This window comes from Oratosquilla oratoria, chromosome 1 (assembly GCF_046742065.1).
Source record: "Oratosquilla oratoria isolate Oo_2021 chromosome 1, ASM4674206v1, whole genome shotgun sequence".
Taxonomy (NCBI): Eukaryota; Metazoa; Arthropoda; class Malacostraca; order Stomatopoda; family Squillidae; genus Oratosquilla; species Oratosquilla oratoria.
Genome location: NC_134777.1, coordinates 41,928,145 through 41,955,505, shown reverse-complemented (window position 1 = coordinate 41,955,505; position 27,361 = coordinate 41,928,145). Strand labels below are relative to the sequence as shown.

At 38.7% G+C, this 27,361-nt stretch overlaps 1 protein-coding gene across 4 annotated transcripts; it reads left to right on the top strand.

The window, feature by feature from the left end:
- Positions 1–3,219: 3,219 nt before the first annotated feature.
- LOC143032937 (putative ribosome-binding factor A, mitochondrial) lies at positions 3,220–24,524 on the top strand. 4 transcript variants are annotated; one of them, XM_076198181.1, is made up of 7 exons: positions 3,220–3,364; positions 4,606–4,794; positions 8,541–8,712; positions 16,847–17,015; positions 21,809–21,879; positions 22,021–22,125; positions 24,191–24,524. In XM_076198181.1, exons 2-7 carry the CDS (start codon positions 4,622–4,624, stop codon positions 24,461–24,463), a joined length of 963 nt encoding a protein of 320 aa, XP_076054296.1. In that variant the 5' UTR covers positions 3,220–3,364; positions 4,606–4,621; the 3' UTR covers positions 24,464–24,524. The 4 variants fall into 4 exon arrangements, with proteins under 4 accessions (XP_076054296.1, XP_076054293.1, XP_076054294.1 ...); XM_076198178.1 differs by lacking the exon at positions 3,220–3,364 and adding an exon at positions 4,120–4,275; XM_076198179.1 differs by lacking the exon at positions 3,220–3,364 and adding an exon at positions 4,301–4,505.
- Positions 24,525–27,361: the final 2,837 nt, after the last annotated feature.

The window sequence follows — 27,361 nt, the reverse complement described above, 5'->3', positions numbered from 1 at the left end:
TCTGTTTTTGCTTTTTCCAAATTCCATTATACTACACTTTTTAGTGTTGAACTCCATCTCCCACTTCCTACTCCATTCCTGTACTTTATTTAGATCACTCTGTAGTGACTCACAATCTTCTTCCGTGTTCACTTTTTTTTTAACAGTTTTGCATCATCTGCAAAGAAGCTCATATAACTTTCAATTCCGTCATCCATATCATTAATGTATATAGCAAACATTATTGGGGCCAGAACTGTTCCTTGTGGAACACCGCTTATTACTTCATCCCATTTTGAGTGTTTGTCTCTTATCACTACTCTCATTTTTCTTTCTTGCAAAAAGTCTTCCATCCATTTAAGCAGTTTGCCCTGTATTCCTCCTTCAGTTTCTAATTTCTTAAGCAACTTCTTATGTGGTACTTTGTCAAAAGTTTTTTTTTTAGGTCTAGAAATGCACAGTCCGCCCATCCATCTCTTTCTTGTATTATATCTATTAGCCTTGAATAGAAACATATTAAATTGGTGACGCATGATCGTCCTTGTCTGAATCCAAATTGCCTTGGATTTTGCACGTTGTTTATTAATAGATATTTTACCCATCTACTTTTGACAATTCTTTCACAGATTTTTGCTATTGTACTTGTTAGAGAGACTGGTCTGTAGTTGGTAGGGTCTTCTTTATTTTCCCCTTTATATATAGGTACTATATTTGCTTTTTTCCAATCTTCTGGGACTTTTCCTTCTTTCAAGGAACTGTTTATTATGCTATGTATTTTGTCTGCCAGTTCATTCCTGCATTCTTTCAAAATCCAGTTTGCTATTTCATCTGGTCCATGCGATTTTCTGACATCAAGATTACTCAAGTGTTTCAATATTTCACTCTGTGTTACTTCTATTTCTTTCATGGGGGGGACTTTCTCTTTCCATTCGATCTCTTCAGGTTGTATGTTCTCCCTTGTAAACACTGATTTAAAATGCTTGTTCATAATTTCTGCCATTTCAATTTCCTCTGTGTATTCAACTCCTCCTTGTCTTAATTTCTCCAAATCTTGTTTGTTTTTCAGTTTGCTGTTTACAAATCTGTAAAATAGTTTTGGTTGATCTTTACATTTTTCTATGACATCTTTTTCATATTTTCTCTTTTCCTCTCTGCACGCTTGTACATATTCATTTCTATAACAAGTATATATTTTCCATTTTTCAGGTCTTCTGTCTTTTTTCCATCTGGTCCAGGCTTTGTCTCTTTTGTCTTTTAACTCCCTACAACTTTTGTTGTACCAGCACTTTACATATTCTTTTTCTTGTTTTTGTCTTGGGACATACTTTTCCACTCCTTTTTTTTTTTTTTTTTTTTTGTCAAAATATTCCATTTCTCTTCCACTGTTGTTTCTTCTTTGTATATTCCTTCCCAGTTTGTTTTTTCATACATCATTCTTCCTTTTCTATATTGTTCATTTCTTTTCATGTATTTTTCCTCATTTAGTTCCAGTTCAATCAGTATATGGTCACTTTTACTTATTGGTGTTTTATATTCAATCTTTTCTACTATTCTAGGTTCAGATGTGATTATTAGGTCTAGTCTCGATGGTTCTTCTTCATTTCTATACCTAGTGTTCTCCTGTATCCACTGCGTCATTGTATGGTCAATAATCATCTCGAGTAGAACATCTCCCCATGAGTCGTCTCCACCCTTTACTGTCATCTCCTCCCAGCAGACTTCTTTGCAATTAAAGTCGCCCATTATAACTAATCTTCCTCCATCTTCCATTATCTTATTTAATGTTATCTTTGTGTCCTCTAACATACTTTTATGTTCACTCTCTTCCCATGAGGCTGTTTTTGGAGGCACATAATTTATCACAAACTTTCTGTTCTTCTTATCTCTGTCTTCCACTTCGATCATAATCATCTCTACTGTATTCTTTCCATATGTGACACTCCTCACGTTTATATCCTTCTTAGTCAGGAACATAACTCCACCCCCTTGCTTTGTCTCTCTGTTTCTAATCCAATAATTATATGCATCATGTCCTACACTGTTGGGTGGTAGTGGACCTTTTAATTTCGTTTCTACAATTCCCATTATGTCCGGTTCTTTTTCCTTTAGATAATCATTCAGCTCATTCAATCCTGTTATTAATCCATCTATATTTGTGTAAGACACTCTTAGTTTTCTGCCACTTCCATTGTATTCTCTGTTTCCCTTTTGTTTTTCTCTAGTATTTCGAATTTCCTTACTTTCATATTCACTACTCTCCAATAGAATTCTTCTTTTTCTGACTCCGTTCTGTTCTCGTTTTTTTTTAGCTTGTTGTATTTTCATTTTTTCCTCCTCTCTTTCCTCTTTATTCATTTCCCTTTTTATCCATACCTTTTCATATTGTTCACTTGCTGCTAGTTTCCCTGTTTTTGATAAGATATTCTCTGCCGTCGTTTGTGACCTGAATTTAATCTTAATTGGTCTGGTCTTATCTGTACTATACTTTCCGAGTCTAAACTTCTCTTCAATTTGTTTCATGATTTCAGGTTCATCTTCCTGAACTAATTCTAGTAATCTGCTTACTTTTTCATTTTCCTCATTGATTCTTGTGGTTCTATCTGGGTTGTGTTTCTCTTCCATTCCTAATATAATTATGCATTTCTTTTTATCTGCTAAGTCTCTTACTATATTCTCCTTTTGTCTCATCACTTTAATAACTGAGTCTTCAGTTTGTTCTTTCATTTGCTGTTTAATTATGTCAGTAAATGCAACTTTACTGTTGTCTTGGATTGTCTTCCAACCCTTAGCTTCTTTAGCTATGGCCTCTTTGTTTTCTTTATTATTCCTCTTTAATTCTTCATTCTCCTCTTTTACTTCTTTTAACTGTCTTTTTAGTTCTTCTATTTCCTTAGTTAAGTTTTTGTTCGCCTTCTCTAGTTCTTCCAATCTTTCAACCCTTTGCGCAATTTCTAACATTCTACCGAACCTACTCTCCCAATGTTCGGTCATTTGTTCAAGTTTTTGTTCTAGTCTTGCCAGTCGGGGGAGGTTGGTATCCGCCCCCCCCCCTCATTAAATCCATGGAAATTATTATCCTCACCTTCTATTGTGCTGCTCATATCTATGTTTCTAATCTTTACATTTTTGTTAGACCCTTCATCGTCACTAAATTGATCCGGCCCGCGTTTGTTTACATGGCGTCTGCCTGCCTGGACCAAGTCCTCTCCTTCCTCATTTCCTTCCATTTCCCTCAGTAATCCCTCCCCTTCTCCTTTTTCCTCACTTTCCCACTACACCACGAGCAATCCCCTTCCCTGCAAATACAATAGGTACTTCCTTTGCGTTGAGATCCACGAAAATTTCACTTTTTCTTCAGGACGTCAATCCTCGCCGTCTGTCCGACGTAAGTGTCTGTGTGTATGTGTGTCTTATACAGTTGATATTTCAGGGGTTTTAGTGACAGCTCTACAGACCATAGTCACGCAAATTTCGTGTGATTGTAGACTAATTTACACTCAAAGAAAGATAGCGATCTTCTATAACATTTAATTTAGTGGTAAGGGGGTAAGGGGTAGATGAGTAGATTATTTTGGGAGTTGTTGAATGTACAACTTGAGGGTAGGTAGGTTATGATATTAGAAGTGTAATAGGCCAGAGAAATGACTGACGGGAAAGGGTAATTATAGGGCTATAAGGGAAGAGAAGAGATGATGAGTATTAAAGAGATATAAATGGGTATGATTCCTTGGTCAGATGATTATGAGGAATAATCAGTAAGCTTATTAATGTTTAATGGTTTTTCTGTTGAAGAGTGAATCTATATTTCCACTATACCAGGGAATGGGGAATAAATGTGAATGTAGTGGTGTTAGATGAATGAGTTTGTTAAATGTAGTTGGTGAGGTTTGTGTGGAATGTTAAATAAGAGGAAAACAGGTATAGGGGACTTTATTTTTAGTCTGCATATGATTGGTTGTCGCTGGAACATGAAAGACGTTACATTTCTGGGATAATTGGTACGAGTTAATGAAATTATGAAGAGCCACATATTACTATTCAAAACCATATTAACCAGTTGCATCCGATGTATGACTAATCAAGGACACAAAAGGTATAACCTTCATAGATCACCGTCGTTGCCTGATCGAGTGAAGTTGTAAACAAACTCTTGATTGCGAAGTGATCGTCACTCCTAAAAATTAACGAGAGATCATGCAAAACATGATTATAATGTTTACAACATTTTAATTAATTGCAATGAACCTGGTGTTGGACCTCTGGAACATAAATGACAGTACATATCCGGGAGAATTGGTATGTGTATTGTCTATTGAAGAAATCGCGAAGAACTTCATATTGCTGCGTTTAACTAATCCACATTAGCGAATTACGTACTAAAATAATATGACTGATCGAAGAGATAGGGACAATAAGTAATTGATCTTCATAATCAAGTTGTAAACAAAGTTTTGAGTGTCAGGTTTCATCTCGTTCCTAATAATCATAATGATCGCCAGCAGAACTTGATCCATGACATGTTTAAAGTATTTATCTATTTTTATAAGAGTTAATGGTTGCTCGTAAGAACTTACAAGATATATGCAAATGATAGAGGTCGTTAGTTTCACCTTTTCGATTTCACAGGTGTGTAATCGCTGCCATGCAATCAGCTGTGAATGCAAGTAGGTCTTGTGGGAGAATCAGAATGTCTCCCTTAATTCTGTTCCCACAATCAAGTTTTTTCGGTACTACTGTTCCAGTAACTAAATCCCATGGAGCTTTTCTCAGAAAATTTATGAAAACAGGCGAACATGGAAGTTCAAGACATAAAAAGTGAGTAATTTGTTGTTAGATTATGGGGACAATTTATAGTTTCACCCAACCATAGAATTTGACATGTGACTTATGTGTTTCTGGTGAGAAATGTTGTGATATGAACGATGGTGTACATCATTTCCGTCGCAAATGCGTACTTTTGAAGTAATTAAGTATTGAAATTATGCACTTATGCCTAAATCTCCCGAACGATCTGGGGGGACGTGTGGGAAATTGGGGTTTTTGGGTGGGGAAGACTAATAAATGGAGTAACGTGCATTGCAAAACAGGTATAAAATTAACAAAAACACTTACAAAATATAAAAAAAAAAAAAAAAAATCATATTTTAGGACCGGAGTCCAGCGGTAGCCATCTTTGTTTTTACCAACGATTCGAAAAATGTCTCGCTAGACTTGTTACATTTAGCGAAGTCCACTCCAGCCGCGCAAGACTTCCTAACCGTAAACTAATGTTACCTCTGTTAGGTTAGTTTAATTTAGTTTACGGTTACCAAGTCTTGCGCGAGCGGCTGCCCTAAATCTAGCGCTTCTACTCACAAATACTTACAGTCATTAGTAAACAAACATGGCGCCGCGTGCGGTACCCGCCGATATGGGATATTTTTGTTTTTTATGGGTTTCTTTAGTATTCTTCATTTTACACCTGTTTGGTAATGCGCATTACTCCATTTATTAGTCTTCCCCACCCAAAAACCCCGATTTCCCACACGTCTCCCCACATCATTCGGGAGATGTAGGCATAAGTGCATAATTTCAATACTTAATTACTTCAAAAGTACGCATTTGCGACGGAAATGATGTACACCATCGTTCATATCACAACATTTCTCACCAGAAACACATAAGCCACATATCAAATTCTATGGTTGGGTGAAACTATAAATTGACCGATTATGGAAATAAGGTATTGTTCCATGTGAACAGATTTATCACTTCTCATTTTTGCATTTCAAAGGTTAATTTTCTCTATGGAATAGTTACAGTAGGTTAGATTAGGATATATTGCATTAAGAGCCATAGGACAGTGTAAATTTCATGTCAGTTGTGTCTGCATAATTCTGTGATTTTACCAGAAATTATTATATATATTCTTAAATTATAGTAAGATGGGAGAGGAACCTGTACAAAAGGATAAAGTATTTGTGCAGGTTGTCATACATTATTACTTTATTGGAAGAATGTTTGTTGGTGTGTATTTGATACGATTTATGCTGTGATTTCTTCTTGAATAAGTCACATATGACTTGGTGTACATTGATTTTAGGGACTGTTGGGGAATTTAGGATTCTGGGAATCTGTAAATGTAGTGTTTCTGCAGAGGTCCCTGATATGCCTCATTATACTGTGTATTTTTCTTAATTTACATAAATTTATTTCATCAATTATATAAACTTTTTTCAAATGAAGATGTACAAATGTATGCTTTTTGTGATAATTTTTAACCTTTATGTGGCTGTGTAATATATTTAATTATCTAATTAGCTTATTACACCAAAAGATGGGAGGCATAGTACATAGCCATGCATCCAAAATTCAGGTATTTGCAAAAGATTAATGTTTCTTTAAATATGCTGCTTACACACACACACACACACACAAAGAAAGTAAATTCTGAAAGGGACCTAGGAGTAATCATCACTAAAGACATGTTGCCAGATAAACATATGAATAAAATAATCAGAGAAACACAATTTCCTGAGATCAATAAAGGTGGCCTTTAAATACCTGGATAAGGAAATTATTAAAATAATATTACAAACACTGGTAAGGCCAAAACTGGAATATGCATCACTGATATGGTCACCCAGTACCAAAAAGAATATAAGAAAATTAGAAAGAATACAAAGAGCAATGACAAAGATGGCCCCAACACTTTCAAGCCTGACATATGAACAAAGACTGGTCAAACTGGAATTGCCGACCCTGGAACAAAGAAGAGAACGAGGGGACTTACCACCTACAGAATTATGAAAGGAAGAGAATGCCTTGATAGAGAGGACTTATTAAAGTGGGACAGAGGAAAAACAAGAGGGCATGCAATGAAACTCAAAAAAGATAACTACAGAAGAGACCTGAAAAAGAACAACTTCCCACACAGATTGATAGATATATGGAACAAATTGGATGGAAAAATAGCATGTGCAAATACAATACATGAATTTAAGAACAAACTTGATCTTGCGAGATACAAAAACGGGTCACCACGAGCATAGCTCACCTTCCCATATAATACAACTAGGTAAATACACACACACACACACATATATATATATATGTATATATATATATATATATATATAGTTAGTATCCACTAATATATGATGATGTATGTGTATGTCATCTTGACTGTCTTATATCGAACAGCTACAAATGTCCATTAATGTTATACCTTGCAGTACTATTTCTGGTGTAGAATTGTGTTTCTGTCATTTTCACATTGTGTTCTAGTGGGAGGATTTTGATTTCTAAATGTAGGCATCTTATAGGGGTGGTTAGGTGGATCCTGTTATTACTCTGTTTACCATTATGCAGTGTTTGTAAGTTATTTATGCTAAGTTTGTGGATTGTTGAGAACCATGATGTGGAGGTATATTCTAAGGTGATTCTTATGAAATGTTTATAGATGGTTATCAGAGAAGCTTTTGGTTGCACAAAATCTGTGTTAGTGATGATTTCAATTTTTTTTTTTTTTTATTGTCAAGTCCTTAATATGTGGGCTGAATGTCTGTGGATAGCAAATGTTAGACCCAGAAGTTTGGTTTTTCCTTTTACTATGGGATTTATCTTTTTTATAGAAAACTGCTACTATCCAACAGATCATTCTTTTGTTTTATCTGAAAATTTCATGTTTTGTAGTATAGCAATCAGTGTAAGAGTTTTTTAGTTATAGCAATTGGAGGGTCTGAAAAGGAGTGTGACAAACCATGCCTCCTATCCTAAGTCTCCAGCCCTTTTCACTCTTTTGTATGTAGCATTACTGTATCATTTGTTCTGTGGGAAATCTTAGACCCAAAATACCATTTAGGTATTTCATTGACTGGAAATCCACACCAATACAGTGACTGACAAGGTTCCTCAAGTGCTCCCATAGAACTCTCTGAAAAGAAGCAATGAACTATTGTATATGCTTTATTGGTGTGGGACTTTCTGTGTCACTGGGTTAGAGTTGTAGGAAGAGGGGATCAGTTGCTGGCTGTCAGCTCTGCTTTCCTCATGTGAAAAAAGTGGATGAAATACAATTGAAATTAATAGATCTTGGGCCTGGTTTTGAGACTGAGCGTCTGCCCCTCAGGGCTGCACCTCAAGATGGAGGTGAGGGTGTTGATAAATTGAGAACATGGGCACCAGGAGATGATTCTTCCTGATATTAGTACCTGCCATTTATGGTTTACTGCTTAAGACATTCCCAGTAGACTTGTTGTAGTGATAAGAAACTAATGAGAGTACAAGGTGAATTTAAGAGCGTTAGACTAGAAATGCATTGACTATGACACCTCTGGACCACATATAACCTATGACACCCGCAACAAGGTGTTAACTTGATTTTTGTTTGAGTATACTATTAAATTAATTATTAAGGGAAGAAAATTGCTGTCTGACACTTTTTACCTAGATACAGTATCATACATTTTTAAGATATTTGGATTCTAATGTTTTAGTGGAACAGTTACCATCTTTGAACATTGTTTTTTTTTTCAGCTGTAGTATCAGACATGGTTATTAATATTACTATATTCTTTCAGACGTGTTTGGTATTCAAAACCATTGAGTTTGGGTGATCCCCAGCAGAAGGGAGAAGGGAACACACATAGACTTCACATTCTTAGTAAAGTGTTTTTAGATAGAATCACTGACATTTTGACCACTGGTGAGATATCAGAACTAATACTGGGACATCGAATGGAAATTACAAGGGTAAGCTTTCTGCAGTGATTTGTATGCATGGACATTGGTATAATTCTAGAGTGGTGGTATGACATTCACCCCTGAATAAGTCAGTAGTATCTGCTAAGTTAGAAATGTAGAGACTAGAAGTGTTGAGTAAAGATATAAAGTAATAAGTGTACAGACTAATTTTACTTTTGATAGACTTGTCAGAAGATAGTCAGTTGCACCCCTATGCTAAAATCTTTTTATACCATAGTAGTGTTGCCTTCACTTCCAGCTGGTGATGTCTAGATAGATGTAGCACCACTGTGCTTCTTTTCAGCCCCATTATAGGGGTCAGCCACTGTTCCTATGATTTGTGTAGTTATTTATTCAGTTTAATGTCACAAATTCTCTCTCTAAAAGAGGGGTAGGACAGTGGCTCCTTACAGAAAATGTTTGAATCAGGGAATCAGTCAATCAGTCTGTAGCCCTTGATCTCTTGCAAGACCTGTGACCTTCAGATTACTGGCAACAGCCTCCAGGCAGGACCAGAAGTCACTCAGGGAAGATATAGTGTGTTGTTGTCAGAGGTTGTTAATGTGGGGCATTGTAGTATAAGGTGTTTTGTGTAATTTGTGTGGTGGTTGCATCCTGGTCAGTTTGAATCAGTGGCCTTGTCTATTCTGTGTTGGTTCTGTTTTAATGCTGGGTGGTGTCCTTAGCACAGGCATGTCAATGTGGATCTTGTTTGTGTTGAAATGTTTTTGTGGGGCTTATTTTCAGGGAAGTTGTTGGAGTACTGAGTTTGGCAGTCTTTCTTAAGGGTTATTTTTTAGTAATTGAGTGTGTGTGTATTTGTTTTTATGTACTATAGATTGTAGGTTGTTACTGATGTTTTAAATTGTATGTTTCTGGGGGTAATTCTCTTTAGCATTCTATTGAGGGCACTTGTGAAATGTAGTGTGAAAGATATGTGGTGTTTAGGGTTCAGGCATCGAATTGTGTTCCTGTCATTTTCATGTGGTGTTTTATGGGGAGGATATTAGTTTCTGGATGCAGGTGGATCCTGTTATTACTCTTGGTGCTCCATTCTGTAAAGTTTGTAGATTGTTTCTTGTCATCTTTCTGATTGTTGGGAACCATGCTGTGGAAGTGTAGTCAAGGTTGGTTCTTAATCCCTTCAATACGGGCCACATCACACGTCTGGCAGCATTAGCTGCCAGACGTGCGATGTTGCATCATAATACTCGCATTATAAAAAATAAAGTCACTGCTCTATCGCTCGTTCTCTTTCACCCGTGAATTTTGATAACTATAGAAAATATGATGAAGCCAGTTTACAGAGTATGGGGGTCACGCAGGTATGACTACAATAAATATAATCAAGACGCCGACGTCGACATCCTCGTGTACCCACTTGCTCCTTATGATGCCTACGTAGGCGTCACCGTATGGAAGGGGTTAAGAATTGCTTGTGGGTGGTTATCAAATTTTTCTGGTGTCAAAAGTCAGTGTTAGTGATGGATTTAAGTAGGTTTATTCTTGTTTACTTTTGCTGCCAGGAATAGTAAAAGAATGGCTCTTTAAGGAACTCCATTGTAAAGCCCTTTTTGTGCCTGAGATTTAGTTGTTTTGGGTTACTCTACATTGTTTTCCTGTTATAAAATTGGTTAACCTCTTCATGTGATGTTCTATAGGAAGGATTTTTTTTTTTTTTTTTTTTTTTTGTCTTTTTTCCATCTTTTCCAGGCTTTGTCTCTTCTATCTTTAACTTCACTACACTTTTTGTTATACCAACACTTTATGTATACTTTTTTTGTTTTTTCTTTGGTATGTATTTATATATGTGTGTATTTATCTTGTATTTTACAGGAAGGGAGCTATGCTCATGGTGACACATCTTTGTATCTTTCAGCATCAAGTTTTTTCTTAAAATCTTGAATAGTGTTTGCACACACTGTTTCCTCATCTAATTTATTCCAGGTATCCACCACTCTATGCGGGAAGCTATTTTTTTTCAGATCTCTTCTATAATTATCCTTTTCGAGTTTCTTTTCACATCCTCTTGTTTTTTCGTTGTCCCATTTTAATAAATCATCTCTATCTAGGATTTCCATTCCTTTCATGATTCTATAAATGGTTAGTAGATCTCCTCTTTCTCTTCTTTGTTCCAGAGTTGGTAGTTCCAATCTGGACATTCTTTGTATGTTAATTTGGAGAGAGTTGGTGCCAACTTTGTCATTGCTCTTCGTATTCTTTCCAATTTCTTTATATTCTTTTTAGTACTGGGTGTCCATAATGTTGCTGCATACTCCAGTTTTGGTCTTATTAGTGTAACTAATATTTTTTTAACCATTTCGTCATCCAAATAGTCAAATGCCACTTTCATTGACCTTAATAGGTTAAAGGTTTCTCCAACTATTTTGTTGATATGTTTGTCTGGTGACATGTCTTTGCTGATTATTACTCCTAGGTCTCTTTCTGAGTTCACTTTTTTGACTTCTTCACCAATTTTATAATCTCTCGATATTCTATTTTTACTTTTTCCAAATTCCATTATACTACACTTCCCAATATTGAAGTTTACCTCCCACTTTTGACTCCATTTCTAGATTTTGTCTAATAAGTATTTCAGCGGCTTTGACCCATCGTCTTTCGCTCATATTTCCGAAATAATCATTCACATCAGCATGGTATATTAGCACAGCCTAATTCACACCCGGCCATAATTTTTTATGTTATAGTGTATTCACAAGTGTATTTAATTACGGTGTTTACTCTTGATATTGCGTGTGTCGTAGCCGACACCCGTGAAGTAAATTGAACAAGTGAAGTTGGGATACACGAGGTAGTTTGTGATGACGTCACGACTTCACCTGTTCAATTTACTTCACGGGTGTCGGCTACGACACACTTAATATCAAGAGTAAACGCCGTAATTAAATACACTTGTAAATGCACTCTAACGTAAAAAATTATGGCCGGGTGTGAATTAGGCTGTGCTAATATATCATACTGATGTGAATGGTTATTTCGGAAATATGAGCGAAAAACGATGGGTCAAAGCCACTGAAATACTTAGTAGGACTATCTGTAATGATTCACAATCTTCCTCTGTACTCACTTTCTTTAGTATTTTTGCATCATCTATGAAGAAGTTCATATAACATTCCACTCCTTCATCCATGTCATTTATATATATGGCAAACATGATTGAAGCCAATACCAAACCTTGCAGGACACCACTTATCATTTCTTCCCAACTCAAGTATTTGTCTCTAATTACTACCCTCATTTTCCTCCCAGTCAAGAAGTCTTCCATCCATTCCAATATTTTTCCTCTGATGCCACCTATTGATTCTATTTTTCTTATTATTTTTTTGTGTGGTACTTTGTCAAATGCTTTTTGTAGGTCTAGAAAAGTACAGTCCACCCATCCATCCCTTTCCTGTATTATTTCTATTAGTCACAAATAGAAGCAGATCAGGTTTGTTGTACATGATCTTCCTTGTCTAAATCCAGATTGATTTGGATTCAGTATATTTTTCTTCCAGATGTTTAACCCATCTAATTTTGATAACTTTTTCACATATTTTTGCTATTGTGCTTGTAAGGGAGTTGTAGTGTGTGTGTGTGTGTAGTTGGTTGGATTTTCCTTGTTTCCTCCCTTATATATTGGTACAATATTTGCATTTTTCCAGTCCTGTAGTACCTTTCCTTCTTTGAGTGAGTATTTAATTATATTGTATATTTTGTCCATCAACTCCTCTATGCGTTCTTTCAATATCCAATTTGCAATTCCATCCAGACCGTTTGATTTTCTGACTTCAAGGTTTTTTATTTGGTCTCTGATTTCCTTTTGTCACAGTTATTTCCTTCATTGGGGGTATCTCTTTATCCCTATTTCCTCACAGTTTTGTGAACTTTCAATTGTGAATATACATACATACATACATATACCAAGGCTTTTTCCCCCTTACAAGGGAGGTAGCCAAAAAGGAAAAGGCATAAAATCATTCCCACCCATTCCATCCCTGAATACACTCCACACCCCTCCACCCTCCCTCTTATCTTAGCACCTCCTGGATGATGGGTCATCCCTGCACCTTGTCCACTTCCCTGGGTCAGAAGCAGTGTCGCAAGACACAGCACATCCACAGCAAGGCCGCTTCATTAAATCGGGGACCCCCCTTCGGGCTGCATCAAATTTTGCTCACACATACTACCTCCCCCGCCCATTCCACCTCATGCATCACATCATCCATATACAACCATTCTCCATTTCACCCCTGTCTTCTGTCCTCTCCCGTCCTTCCTCAACAGACATTTCCCCTCTTCCCCAAAGCCCCCTTCACCCCATCCATCCACCTCATCCTAGGACGTCCCCTCATGTTCACTCCCTCCACATCTGCCTTCCATACCTCTTTTACTAGTCTTTCTTCTCTCATTCTTTCCATGTGTCCAAACCATCCTAATACTCTTTCATCAACCCTATCTCCCAACTCCCTTTCCACCCCCGTTCTTCTCCTCACTTCCTCATTTCTCACTCTATCTAGCCTAGTAACCCCATCATACTTCTCAGACACCTCATCTCAAACACATTCAAGCTCCTTCTCTCTTCCTCTCCTATGTTCCATGTTTCTGCCCCATACAGTACTGTTGCCACAATCACTCCTTCATACACTCTCCTCTTAGCATCCATTCCCAAATCTCTGTTCCTCATTACACTCTTCAATCCACCAAGGGATTTACTCGCTTCTCTCAATCCACATTCTACCTCCACCTTTTCCTGCCACATTTGCACCCAAGTATCTAAAACTATCCACTTCCTCCAGTCGCTCTCCCTTAATGCTCACTTCCAGTCTACTACCACTTTCACCCCTTGTACATCTCATCACCTTACTTTTACCCACATTTATCTTTAGCTTTCTTCTATCACATACTCTCCCAAACTCTGTCACCAACTTCCTCAATCCCTCCTCCGATCCTGCCACAAGCGCAGTGTTGTCCGCAAACAACAGCCGGCTCACCTCCCACTTTTCTCCATTTTCTTTAACCATCTCCAATCCCTGACCCACTACCCTTGCATTTACCTCTCGCACTACCCCATCCATGTATAAGTTGAACAGCCAGGGCGACATAACGCATCCTTGACGAAGTCCCACCTTTACCTCGAACCACTCACTCTCTCCATTTCTAATCCTGACACAAGCTCTACTACTCTCATAAAAACTCTTGACAGCTCCTAGAAGCTTTCCTCCTATCCCATATATCTGCATAACCTCCCACAGTGCCTTTCTGTCTACCCTATCGTAAGCCTTTTCCAGATCCATAAAAGCCCAAAAAACATCCTTCCCCTTTCCTATAGCTTTCTCACATATTTGTCTTACCACAAAGATCTGATCTACACAACCTCTACCCATCCTAAATCCACATTGTTCCTCACCAATTACTCCCTCTGTTCCTCTCCTAATCCTCTCAATCAAGATCCTCCCATAAGCCTTTCCAACTACACTTAACAAGGTAATCCCTCTGAAACTACTACATTCACACTTGTCCCCTTTTCCCTTGTAAAGTAGAACTATACAGGCACTCATCCAGTCCTCCGACACTCTACCCTCTCTCCAGCAAACATTAAATAACCTCACCAGCCAGTCCACCATCACTGTAACTCCTTTTTTTAGACATTCTGCATGGCATCCATCCAGACCAGGTGCCTTACTTGCTTTCATCATCTTAACAACTGCCTTCACTTCATCCTTCCTTATTTCTCCTCCATTTTCCTCACCCATCACTCATTTTCTTAGCATTTCCCACTGCGACTATCTTTCCCTCCCTATCCTCCTTCACATTTAGCAACTCCCTAAAATATTCTGCCCATCTTTCCCTTACTGCCTTCTCTTCCATTATCATCTCTCCATCTGCACCTTTTACCTTTTCTTCTCTACTTGATTCACCTCCTCTTCCTCTCTTAATTTCTTTCCAAAACATCTTTTTATTACTTTCAAAATTTTCTGTCATACTCTTACCCCACCTCAAATCTGCTCTCCTCTTTGCCTCCTTTACCTTTTGCTTTACTTCTCTTTTCTTTTCTTTGTACCTCTCATATGACTCCCTCGTCCTATTTTGTAACCAATCTGTGAAAGCTCGCTTCTTCTCTTCTACAACCTTCTTTGTTTCCTCATCCCACCATTCAGTACCCTTCCTTCTATTTCCTCCTGTCCTTCTTGTTCCACACACCATCCTTGCATACTTTGTGACTCCCTCCTTGAACCATCCCCATTCCTCCTCCACACCTAGCTCTACTCTATCCTTCACTCTCTCCCACTCCTCCTTCAGCTTCTTCTTGTACTCCTTCTCCTTTTCCTTTAAAGAGTTCACTCTAAGCACCTCCCTACCTTTTGTCCCTTTCCTCTTTCTCCATCTATCCTCCACTCTCAACTTACCTTCCACCAAAAAATGATCTGATATTCCCCCACCCTCTCCCCTTAGCACATGTACATCCTTAACTCTTCCTATCATAGTCCTATTTACCACTACATAATCCATCAATGCTCTATCTACCACCCTTCCATCCACCACCCTCTCCCATGTGTACTTATGCTTGACTTTCTTCTGAAACACTGTATTTGCTATCATCAACTCTCTCTCTAGACACATTTCCACCATCAACTGTCCACTACGATTCTTTCCTGGAACTCCACATTTCCCAACCACTCCATCAATTGGACCATTTCCTACCCTAGCATTAAGGCCTCCCAGTACTATTACATTGACATTTCTCCCTAAATCCTCTATGCACTCATTTAAATCTATCCAAAAGTCCTCCCTTTCTTCTACACTCTTCTCACTGCCAGGCCCATATGCACTTACAAAGACCCACATCTCCTTTCCCAGTTTCACCTTCATCCACATTATCCTTGAGGAAACTTCCATCCACTCCACAACACGTTTACCTATCTCTTCACTTACTAGAATAGCCACCCCTTCCCTCCCTTGCCCTCTCTTCACTCCTGATAACCTCCCACTTACACTCCCAAACTTACACTCATCCTTCCCTTTCAACTTAGTTTCACTCAAAGCCAACACATCCATCTTTCTTCTCACAAACATACTACCTATCTCTTCCCTTTTACTCTCATCTGTACCACATCCACGCACATTAAAAGACCCAAACCTTAGGGTGCTGGTCGGAAAACTCCTAGACCCTCTTATGCCTTTACTTTTTCGTTTAGGAATATCCCCTGTGGGGCTATAAGGAGAAGGATGCCTAGTCCCACTCCCCGTCCCTTTCTTCTCGCCTCTTACGATCCAAGTGGAAATACTTTGTGGCAGTATTCTTTTCCCCCACCACAGGGAATTCCCCCACAGCAGAAAATGAATACTCAGAGAAATGGTACAGGACAGCAGCAAGGGGTTGGGGGACAGCATAACGGAGGGACAGTCGTAGTATAAAAGTGTCATAATTTCTCTATGAAGAGTTTTCCTCTATCATAGACAAAATGATGTGTGGCTCTGGTCCGTAGGGATGCCCCATATAGACCCTAAAGTATCAACTGCATGCTACTTTGCCACATTAATAAGCAGCCAATACCCCAGATGGGAATGACATATTTAACTTATTTTTTTATTGCTCGTGCACAAAGTGAATCGTGCATTAAAAATATGCTCACTATTTATAAGGACCATATATATATATATATATATAAATATCTTTTTACTAAGGCTTTAAAGTTTCATCTGGATATCTTTGGTATAGTTTCTGCAAAGCATTATGGGTGCCAGAGAGATCATATATTAGACCAGGATTATTTGATGATACTGATAGGAGACAAATAACTTCAACAATGAGTGCCAACTGATGCTCTATGGTCTCACAGTTTGCCTTATAGATGATGACCCTGCTCATAGGGAGATCTTTGAGAGATAATGACCCACATCCATGTGGAACAGAGTTGCATAAGATAAACTGATTTTGCCTGAAAGTGGTGGGGTTGGACAAGGAGTATATCAGAGATGATTCACAGAGCTGGAAAATGGTGAGTGCAGTTGTATGCTCTCATTGTATTTGACCCAATTGATTGGTTGTCTTATTGCAACCTGTATTATGTAATCTGGCCATTGTTTCTCAAAACTGATATCTCAATGAAAGATATTAATGATAGTTTCTTAAAAACAGGTTAGAGTTCTGCCACATTTTACTGGGATAAATGTGTACTGGATCTGCCCTAGTAAAGACAACATCAGCCATTTGGAGATGGTGCTAACAGACAATGCTTGGAAAATTAGGCATGAACTGTCACAGCAAAGGATTCTAGGGAAAGTACCTCCTCTTCATTTTTATAAAGGTAAATTTAATTAGATCTTGTAATATTTTATTATTTTCCAGTTAACATGGAGAGGAACAGAGGGAGTAATTGGCGAGGAACAGTGTGGATTTAGGAATGGTAGAGGTTGTGTAGATCAGATTTTTGTGGTAAGACAGATATGTGAGAAAGCTATATGAAAAGGTAAGGATGTTTTTTGGGCTTTTATGGATCTGGAGAAGGCTTATGACAGGGTAGACAGGAAGGCACTGTGGAAGGTTTTGCAGATATACGGGATAGGAGGAAAGCTTCTAGGAGCTGTCAAGAGTTTTTAGAGCTGTAGAGCATGTGTCAGGATTAGAAATAGAGAGATTGAGAGGTTCGAGGTAAAGGTGGGACTTTGTCAGGGATGTGTTATGTTGCCCTGGGTGTTCAACTTATACATGGATGGGGTAGTCCGAGAGGTAAATGCAAGGGTGGTGGGTCAGCGATTGGAGATGTTTAAAGAAAATGGAGAAAAGTGGGAGGTGAGCCAGCTGTTGTTTGCGGACGACACTGTGCTTGTAGCAGGATCAGAGGAAGGATTGAGGAAGTTAGTGACAGAGTTTGGGAGAGTTTGTGAAAGAAGAAAGTTGAAAATAAATGTGGGTAAAGTAAGGTGATGAGATGTACAAGGGGTGAAAGTGGCAGCAGACTGGAAGTGAGCATTAAGGGAGAGTGACTGGAGGAAGTGGATAGTTTTAGATACTTGGGTGCGAATGTGGCAGGAAAGGGTGGAGTGGAGGTAGAATGTAGATTGAGAGAAGCCTTGTTGGATTAAAAAGTGTAATGAGGAATAGACATTTGGGAATGGAAGCTAAGAGGAGATTGTATGAAGGAGTGATTGTGCCAACAGCACTGTATGGGGCAGAAACATGGAACATAAGAGGAAGAGAGAAGGAGTTTGAATGTGTTTGAGATGAGGTGTCTGAGAAGTATGATAGGGGTTACTAGGCTGGATAGAGTGAGAAATGAGAAGGTGAGGAGGAGAACAGGGGTGGTAAGGGAGTTGGGAGATAGGGTGGATGAAAGAGTATTGGGATGGTTTGGACACAAGGAAAGAATGAGTGAAGAAAGACTAGTAAAAGAAGTATTGAATGCAGATGTGGAGAGAGTGAACATGAGGGGGTGACCTAGGATGAAATGGATGGATGGGGTGAAAGGGGCTTTGGGGAAGAGGGGACTGTCTGTTGAGGAATGACGAGAGGACAGAACACAGGGGTTAATGGAGAATGGTTGTATATGGATGATGTGATGTATGAGGTGGAATGGGTTGGGGGGTGAAGTATGTGTGAGAAAAATTTGACGTAGACTGAAGGGATTTCTCCCCATCTCCTTTTCTGCATGAGGGGACGGAGAGGAGGGGTTGCTGATTTAATGAAGCAGCCTTGGTGTGGATGTGCTGTGTCTTGCGACACTGCCTCTGACCCAGGGCAGTGGACAAGATGCAGGGATGACCCATCATCCAGAAAGTGCCAAGACAAGAGGGAGGGCAGAGGGTGGAGGGGAGTGGAGTGTATTAGGGATGGAATGGGTGGGAATGGTTTTTATGCCTTTTTCTTTTTGGCTACCTCACATATAAGGGGGAAAAAGCCGTGGTATATGTATGTACATGTTTATCTAAACAAATTAATTTCAGCATTTCATTGTTCTGAAAAAATATATAATGTAGAGTTGACCCTCCTTTATTACAGTAGATGGGGATTTCCCAATGGAATCATGAGGGGTACCTACATATAATTTTTGTAATAATCATGAAACTTGAACTCATACTGAGAGAGTAGTGCACAGCATCATCCATACACAACCATTCTCCACTCACCCCTATCTTTTGTCTTCTCCCTTCCTCAACAGAAATTCCCCTCTTTCCCAATGGCCCTTGTACCCCATCCATCCATGGTCACTCCTTCCACCTCTGCCCTCCACACCTCTTTTACTAATCTTTCTTCACTCATTCTTTCCATGTGTCCAACCCATCTTAATACTCTCTCATCAACCCTACCTCCCAACTCCCTTTCCATCCCTGCTCTCCTCCTTGCCTTGTTTCTCACTCTAAGTAACCTAGTAACCCCTACCATACTTCTTTGGCATTTCATCTCGAACACATTCAAACTCCTCCTCTCTTATGTTCCATGTTTCTACCCCATACTGTGCTCTTGGCACAATCACTCCTTTATACAATCTCCTCTATATACCAAGGGCTTTTTCCCCTTACAAGGGCATTCATACCCATTTCACTCCCACCCACTCAACTCCCATTACATAATAACTGCAGTAGCTGTTATAGTAGCTACAGACTCAAACAAAGCAGTTAATAAAGTACCCAGACATATGCTGTCTAAAAAGATCATACATACATACACTAATGGCTTTTTTCCCCCATACAAGGGAGGTACCCAAAGTCAAAGGCATAAATCTACTCCCACCCATTTCATCCCCACATACTCCACTCCCATTCACCACCTCTCCCTCCCTCTTTTCTTGGTTCCTCCTTGATGATAGGTCATCCCTACATCTCACCCATTGTCCTGGGTTAGAAGCAATGTAGCAAAGCTGCTCCATTTGATTGGTGACCCCCTTCCATCACCTTATGCAGAAAAAGAGAAGATGGGGTGAAAATCCCTTTGTGCTTTCAAAATATCATTCACACATACTCCCTCACCTCCCCCCATCTGCCACCCACTCCCTTCCATGGATCACAGCATCATCCATACACAACCATTCTCCACTCACCCCTATTTTCTGTCTTCTCCCTTCCTTCCTTAAGAGACATTCCCCTCTTTCCCAATGTCCCTTTTACCCCATCCATCCATCTCATCCTTGGTCACCTCCTCATGTTCATCCTTTCCACCTCTGCCTTCTACACTTCTTTTACTAATGTTTCTTCACTCATTCTTTCCATGTGTTCAAACCATTCCAGTACTCTTTCATCAATCCCTTTCCAACCCCACTCGCCTCCTCACCTCCTTGTTTCTCACTCTAAAAAATATCATAGAGACAGATATTCTGTCAATCAAGCAATCTTTATCCCTAGGTTTCTCTTGCAGGAGACCTGCAGCTCCCAGGTAACCAGCTACAGTCATTATGCATGACCATAAGTCACCCAGGGAAGAAATATTGTGTTGTCGTCTAAGGATTGTTAGTATGGGGGATTGCAGAATGAGATGCTGTGTCTTTGGTATGGTGGTTGCATCTTGGGCAGTTTGATTCTGTTGCCAGGCTTATTTTGAAACGATATAGTTTTAATGCTGGTTGATGCCATGAATGCAAGCATGTCATTGTGGTTCTTACTTCTCTTTAGAGGAATTTTTCAATGAGGCTGATGTGTGGGGGGGATTGGTGTAATATTGAGTTTGGTGGTCTGTCTTGGAGAGCTAGTTTAGTGATATGGGTGGAGGTATTGTGTACTACTGCTGGTAGATTGTTGTATGTATTTGAATAGTTAGCTGCTGTGCATGTTTAGCTGGTGTTGCTTATGTGATATAGAGGTTGGTGAGTGGTGCCAAGGATCCTGATCACAAAACAAAATTTTCAAGACCAACCACCAAACTCTGTACTTCAGTAAATCCCTCAGACTTCAACCCCACAGAAAAAACCCTCCTAAGAGAAGCAAAAACCACACTAGTATGCTTGCATTCAGGCTATTACCCAGCACTAAGACATTACCAACACAGAATAGGCCCGATACAAAAATAAACTGACCCAGATGCAGCCATCACACAAAGGATACTGAAATTTTCATGTTCACAAGCAATGCCCAGACAATACAGTATTTCATCCTGTGGTGACTCATGGACCAATCTTATGGCTGTTGCCAGTTACCTGGGAGCCATGAATCTCCTGCATGAGATACTTAGGGCAGTTGATTGATTGATTTACTTTATCATATGGTGAATCCTCTCTTCATGTACTCAAAATCATTCATAAAACAAATGAAAAGAGCAACCCTTTAGGCTGCATCATCCTTTCATCCATTCACAGTTTCTTTCAGTGCATTCCACATGCATCCAAAGCCCCCTTCATTCTATCTGTTCAACTTATTTTTGGCCATCCTTTCAAGTTGATACCATCCACTTCTGCTTTCCACACTCATTGCAAATCTTCCTCATTCATTCTATCCATGTGCCCAAACCATCTAAGCACTCTTTGATCTACCATGTCCAACACTCTTATGACTAACTCGGAAAAAATCAATCTTTAACATGTGTAACTATGTAAATGAGGAAGAGGGGAATGTCTGTTGAGGAAGGAAGGGAGAGGACGGAAGACAGAGGTGAGTGGAGAATGGTTGTATATGGATGATGATGTGACTGCATGAGGAGGAATGGGCAGGGAAGTGGGGGGTGGGGTAGTATGTGTGAGTAAATTTTGACGCAGCCCGAAGGGATTTCTCCCCGTCCTCGCCTTATATGCAAAGGGGGACGGAGAGGGGGGGTCGCCGATTAAATGAAGCGGCCTCGCTGTGGATGTACTGTGTCTTGCGACACTGCTTCTGACCCAGGGCAGTGGGCAGGGTGCAGGGATGACCCGTCATCCAGGAGGTGCTCAGATGAGAGGAAGGGTGGGAGGGGTGTGGAGTGTATTTAGGGATGAAATGGGTGGGAGTGTTTTTATGCCTTTCCCTTTTTGGCTACCTCCCTTGGAAGGGGGAAAAAGCCTTGGTATATGTATGTATGTAACTATGTAAATTGTTGAATATTGAAAACATGATATCAGACACTGATTTAGGGGTGGGACAACTGTAGTTGGATCCAGTTATATATAGGAAATTATTGTATATATATATTTTTTTCCAGATAAATCGCAAGGTGGTTTATATGAAGAGATTGAAAAATGTCTTGCTGTGGCAGATTTTGGACCTGATTTGGTACAGTACTGAATTGTATACATATACCAAATTATTTACTAATAGAATTAATTCAAATATGAGGTTCACTGTTCAGTGAGAGAAAAAATTAGGGTATATGTAGAAATTGAATAGATTACAAATTCTGTCATTTCCTAACAGTGTGCAGAAGAGGATTCCTCATTGAGTGAAAAGGTCCTTCCTCTACCAGATGCAGTTCTTCAGAATGATATTCTTGGAGTAGATGTGGATAAGATTTATAAAAAGGTAATAAAAACTTCAGTCTCTCAAACCATCTCCAATCCAATGCCCATCACTCTTGGATTTACCTCCTGTACCACCCAATCTTTGTACAAATTAAACAGCCAAAGTATTTTTTCAACCGTAAATAAGCTGCTTTCCCAAAATTGAGTCTTCCTTATCTGTGCGATTCATTCCTTGGCTCTATTTCCTCATTCTCTAGTTGAATTTTTTTATATGATTACTTTTTCCTATGGGGCAAAGGTTGTTCAAGCTGATATCTGCTCTTTGGTTAGTAATAGATCTAATCTTGTGGGAATGTCATCTACTCTTACCTGGGTCACTTCCTTTACCCACTGGGTCATTGTGTTCTCCATTGCTATACTTAACAGGGTATTTCCCCAAGAATCTGCTTTGCCACTTTCTTCCGATTCATCTCGGTTGACTTTACTACAATTAAAACCTCCAACAAGGACGAAATTGGTACTTTGTTCAATTGTTTTCTTAGAGTTGTCCAGTAACATTTCTTGATATTCAACTGTAGTTCTAATATTCAAATGGATTGCTTCAGGTGGCGCTTGTGAAATGTAATGAGGGGTGCGCGTTGTGAAGGGTTCTGACATAGAACTGTTTTTCTGTTATTTTCATGTGATTCCCTTGGGAGGATTTTGGTTTCTGTATGTAGGTGTCCTACAGGGGTGGTTTTAGTGTATCCTGTAATCATTCTTAGTGCTCCATTCTGTGGTATTTGTAAGTTGTTTGATTTTGTGATTGTTGAGAACCATGCTGTGGTTCTTATGAATTGTGTTTAGATGTTTATAGTTTTTTTATTGTTCAAAGTTGCTGCTAGAGATGGTCTTCAGATGGTTTGTTTTCTTGTTGATTTTTGTTGTTGGGTCCGAATGAGGACTGAATGTCATAGTATCAAATGTTAGACCTAGAATTTTTGGATTCCTGTGTAGTGGTTAAGCCAGATAATTTTACTATAGGTTGATATTTTGATTCATGGTTTTTGGGAATAAGCAGAACTTCCGGTCAGGCAGAAAAGAGGACCATTAACCAAACTGTAAATACCCTCAACTTAAAGGCTGCTCAGTTACACAAGCTGCTGCCAAATTGTAGTGCCCCTTGCCCCACTACTGAGCTACCACTTCATGCACCACCATCCATGTGGGTTAAGGACTTCCAAAACTCATCCTCTGTCCTCACCATCACCAGAGGACTTTTATTGTTAGTTGGAAGAGTGAAGTTATTGTTTGATAGTGGGAGAAGAAATCGACAGTGACTGAATATAGTGCCAATCTCAATCACTGCCTCACCCTTGGCATTCACTACCAGATGGGAGTAAGACTCAGGTGCACCACGTGGAAATTGTGAAATAGTAGTTAGTTTTCCCTCAACCTGCCTCTAAATCCCACTTGAGATTTTGTTGCCCCCTTTTTGACATGTAGAAGACAAGGTTTGCAACATTTCAAAATGGGACTCATAATGGGTGTGTAAAACCTCATCCCCAGCAGAAAAGAGTGAAAAGTTCAAGATTTGAATGGATGAAAGGATGTTCATTTGTCTGCTCCAAATTTGTTTGGAGTGAAAGAAGAGGGAGGTCATCATATAATGTTGGGCCCTGCTGCATTGCCTTCAAACCCAGTAGTGTGGTGGGAGACAGGGATGATCATTCATGAGGTGCAGAGATGAGAGGAGCCTATGGACTTTATTAATGTAAATGAAGGGGCTGGAGAGGGGAGTTGCTGTGTAAATGAAGCAGCCTTGCTGTGGATGTGCTGTGTCTTGCTATATAGCTTCTGATCTGGGCAGTGGGTGGGAGACTAGGATGACCCTACATCCAGTAGGAGCTAAAATGAGAAGGAATAGAGGGGATAGGAATGGAATGGGTGTGTGCCTTTGATTTGGCTACTTCCCTTTCAAGGGGGGAAGAAGTCCTTGGTATATAGATAGATGAAATGGATGTGTAATTTGACATAGTCACCCCACTTATAAGGGGGGAAGGCCCTATGGTATGAGTGTCATTGCCAAACTGTATCTTATTTACCTTCTCATTGTTATTTATGCAATATTTCTTTCCTGCCAACAGGTCATGCAGGATGTGCAAAGGTCAAAGGCTGCACATTGTCGAGTAAGCAACACAGATCCAACTGTGGCCACTGATTGGTCTCCCCATGCCTTTGCTCTGCGTAAACAAGAGATTCAGAAGTGGGCCAAAATGTATTCTCAAAAAAAGAAATCTGCAAAGTCAGACAAAATCCTTAATGATGAATTATTGGATTACAACATGCATTACGAAAATATTGACGACATACCATTTTTAGAGGATGAAGATTACATTGATGAAGAAGAAAATATATGAAATGTCTTTGTTGAAACTAATGTGTAGAGCAAGGTAAAAATAAAACTCAAATGACATACTCGGTAAGCGTTTTAATAATATCTACCAACAAATGAACTCATGGAATAATATGAAGTGAAGATGGGTCATACAGAAGAGGTGGGAGGAAAGGATAGGGGAGGAAGTGTGGCCTGCCATTGCAGGATACAACAAGTAGCTGCTGGAAAATAAGTGGGGGAAAGTGAATGGATTATGGATCTGAGAGAAGTTGGTTGCTTCAGTACCTACTCTTGGGTTATTACCATACAATGATAAATCATGCAGGATTGAAGAAGACTGGTCACCAACTTCTCCTGGGTTACATTTTTTTTTCCAAGCCCTTAGATGGTTAAAATCTCCCATTTCTGTTAAGGCTATGGCAACACTTTAAACCAATGTTCCTATCTTGCAGTGAAATGACTGCCGATTCTTTTGGGACAGCATCAGCACACCTACATTTCTCTGCAAGAAAGTTGTCATAATGCCAGCTTAGTTATTCAAAAACTGGCCACATATTGCACTTCTTAACAGCTGGTGCCTTCCAGTCACAATAGTAGGAAGAGGGAGGATAAGTAGGAAGGATTTTTTTTTTTTTTTTTTTTTTCTCAACCCTGTTGCTGTTTTCCAAACCTGCCCACACTGGAACATATGAACATGATGGGGTACACTTATGTAAACTTGATGCCTTGTCATTCAAAACAGCAGAAGACAAAATGTCATAAAATAGCTTTTCACTATCACACAGATGAAGGCCAGATGAGATATAAATGCAGATGTATACCATACTTATAGTTCAGCTAACGTAATACAGGTAACTTTAAGAAATTAAAGTTTAAAATTTGACTAAATATACTCAGTGTAGTATGGAGTTGTGTGAAAAGAAGTTAAAACTCAATATAAATATAATTTACTCATTAAAAATATATATATATATTTAAAACTAGACATAAAAGAATACTCAATAAGTCCAAGAAAATATTCAAAACTGTTAACTGTAAGAGTGCTTTGAATCCTGGAATGTAAGTGTGCATAGAACCTCCTGGTATGTGCAGATGCATTCCAGTCAAGGCTCAAGTGCACTGACAACCCTGGAATGTTGAGGGAGTGCATTGACAATCTTGCAATATAACTGTGCTTTGACAAATCTGAAATACATGGGAGCATTAATAATCCATGACTAAGTGTGCATCAGCAACGCTGCAATGTACAAGTGTGATGACACTTCTGGAATGTATGAATGCACTGGCAGTCTGAGAATGTTTATATGTTGCTAATTCTGTTACAGATATGAGCAATGTTGATCATGTTATGTATGAATACACAGGCAATCCTGGACTTTGCTCACACCCCTGTGTTGTCCTCCTATGTGCAGCATTAACAACAGCTGCCCCAGGGAACAGGATGGGGTCAAAGCTTTCACAGGGATATTTGTGTCAAGTGAGGAATTAGTAAATTACGAACAGCTATCACTTCCCTTAAATGTAACACACAACATTGAAAAGGCTTATGCAAATCATATATAGAATTGTAGAACAAGGTACATTTTTATGATTACTATTGCTTTTTCAACCAGGACAAAACTTTTGCATAGATACACACAAACTATTTTAAAAAGAAATGTACAAGAAAGTCTTTGCCAGCATAAACAGTTAAATCAGCAAAAGGAAATACACATATGTGAGTGTAAACAATAACTTTGGCAGTGCAAGTTTGACTAAAAATTTCCTAAAGACACTTGATATAGTTTAATCTAACAGAAATGCTTACACTAACTGTAAGATGATATTTGAACAACTGAAGCTTCTTGGGCAGCACCCCATCATTGACAGGAGTTCCACTTAAGATGGTTTGCTCCTTAACCCCAATTCATTTCTTGATATCAATCATAACCTGATTGGTTATTAATGAATGCACCAGTAAAAGTAGGAATTTCTAGCATACACAGCTTTTGAAACCCAGTATAGCTTATGCAAAAAGTTTCATATGAAATTGGCACTGAACTTTGTTACTTCATCAATTAAATTCAGGGCTTCCACTCATTAAAGTAATTATGATGTGGTCACATATGACAAATATCTACTTATCCACTTTTGCATTTTACCATACACTTCTTGAATGTGTACACGTACACACACACATACATATATATATGTGTATGTGTGTATGTATGTATATATATGTATATATATATATATATATATATATGCATATATATATATATATATATATATATATATATATATATATATATATATATATATATATATATATGGCCTTCCTCTTAAGCTTTATCAGTAAGCCTAACAGGAAAAACTGTTTCCTGAGTGTATTACCTTTGTATGTGATTTTTTTTTTCTGAAATCTAACCACAAAATTTTACCTCTCTTATGAAAAACCTTATCATAATCCCTGATTTTGTCCTTTCATTGTATGCTGACAAACAGTTGATGAATTCATCTTTGTTATTTGGTTGATCAGCACACAGTGAAAAGAAAAACCAGGGATTATAATAAGGTTTTCCTAAGAGCTATAAGATAAATGAGTTTTTTGAGCAAGAATTCACATCCATCATTAATACACTCTGGAAAATATTTTTCCTATCAGGCTTACTTATGAAGCTTGAAGCCATCCACATAATGAGTAGGGAGAAAGAAGAAAATAACATATATATATAAACATACATACATATTATATATATATATATATATAATATACCCATCATCCAGGAGGAGCCAAGAAAAGAGGGAGGGGGGAGAAGTGATGGGAGTGGAGTGGATGGGGATGAAATGAGTGGGAGTGGATTTATGCCTTTGACTTTGGCTGCCTCCCTTGTAAGGGGGAAAATGCCATTGGTGTGTATGTATATATATATATATATAT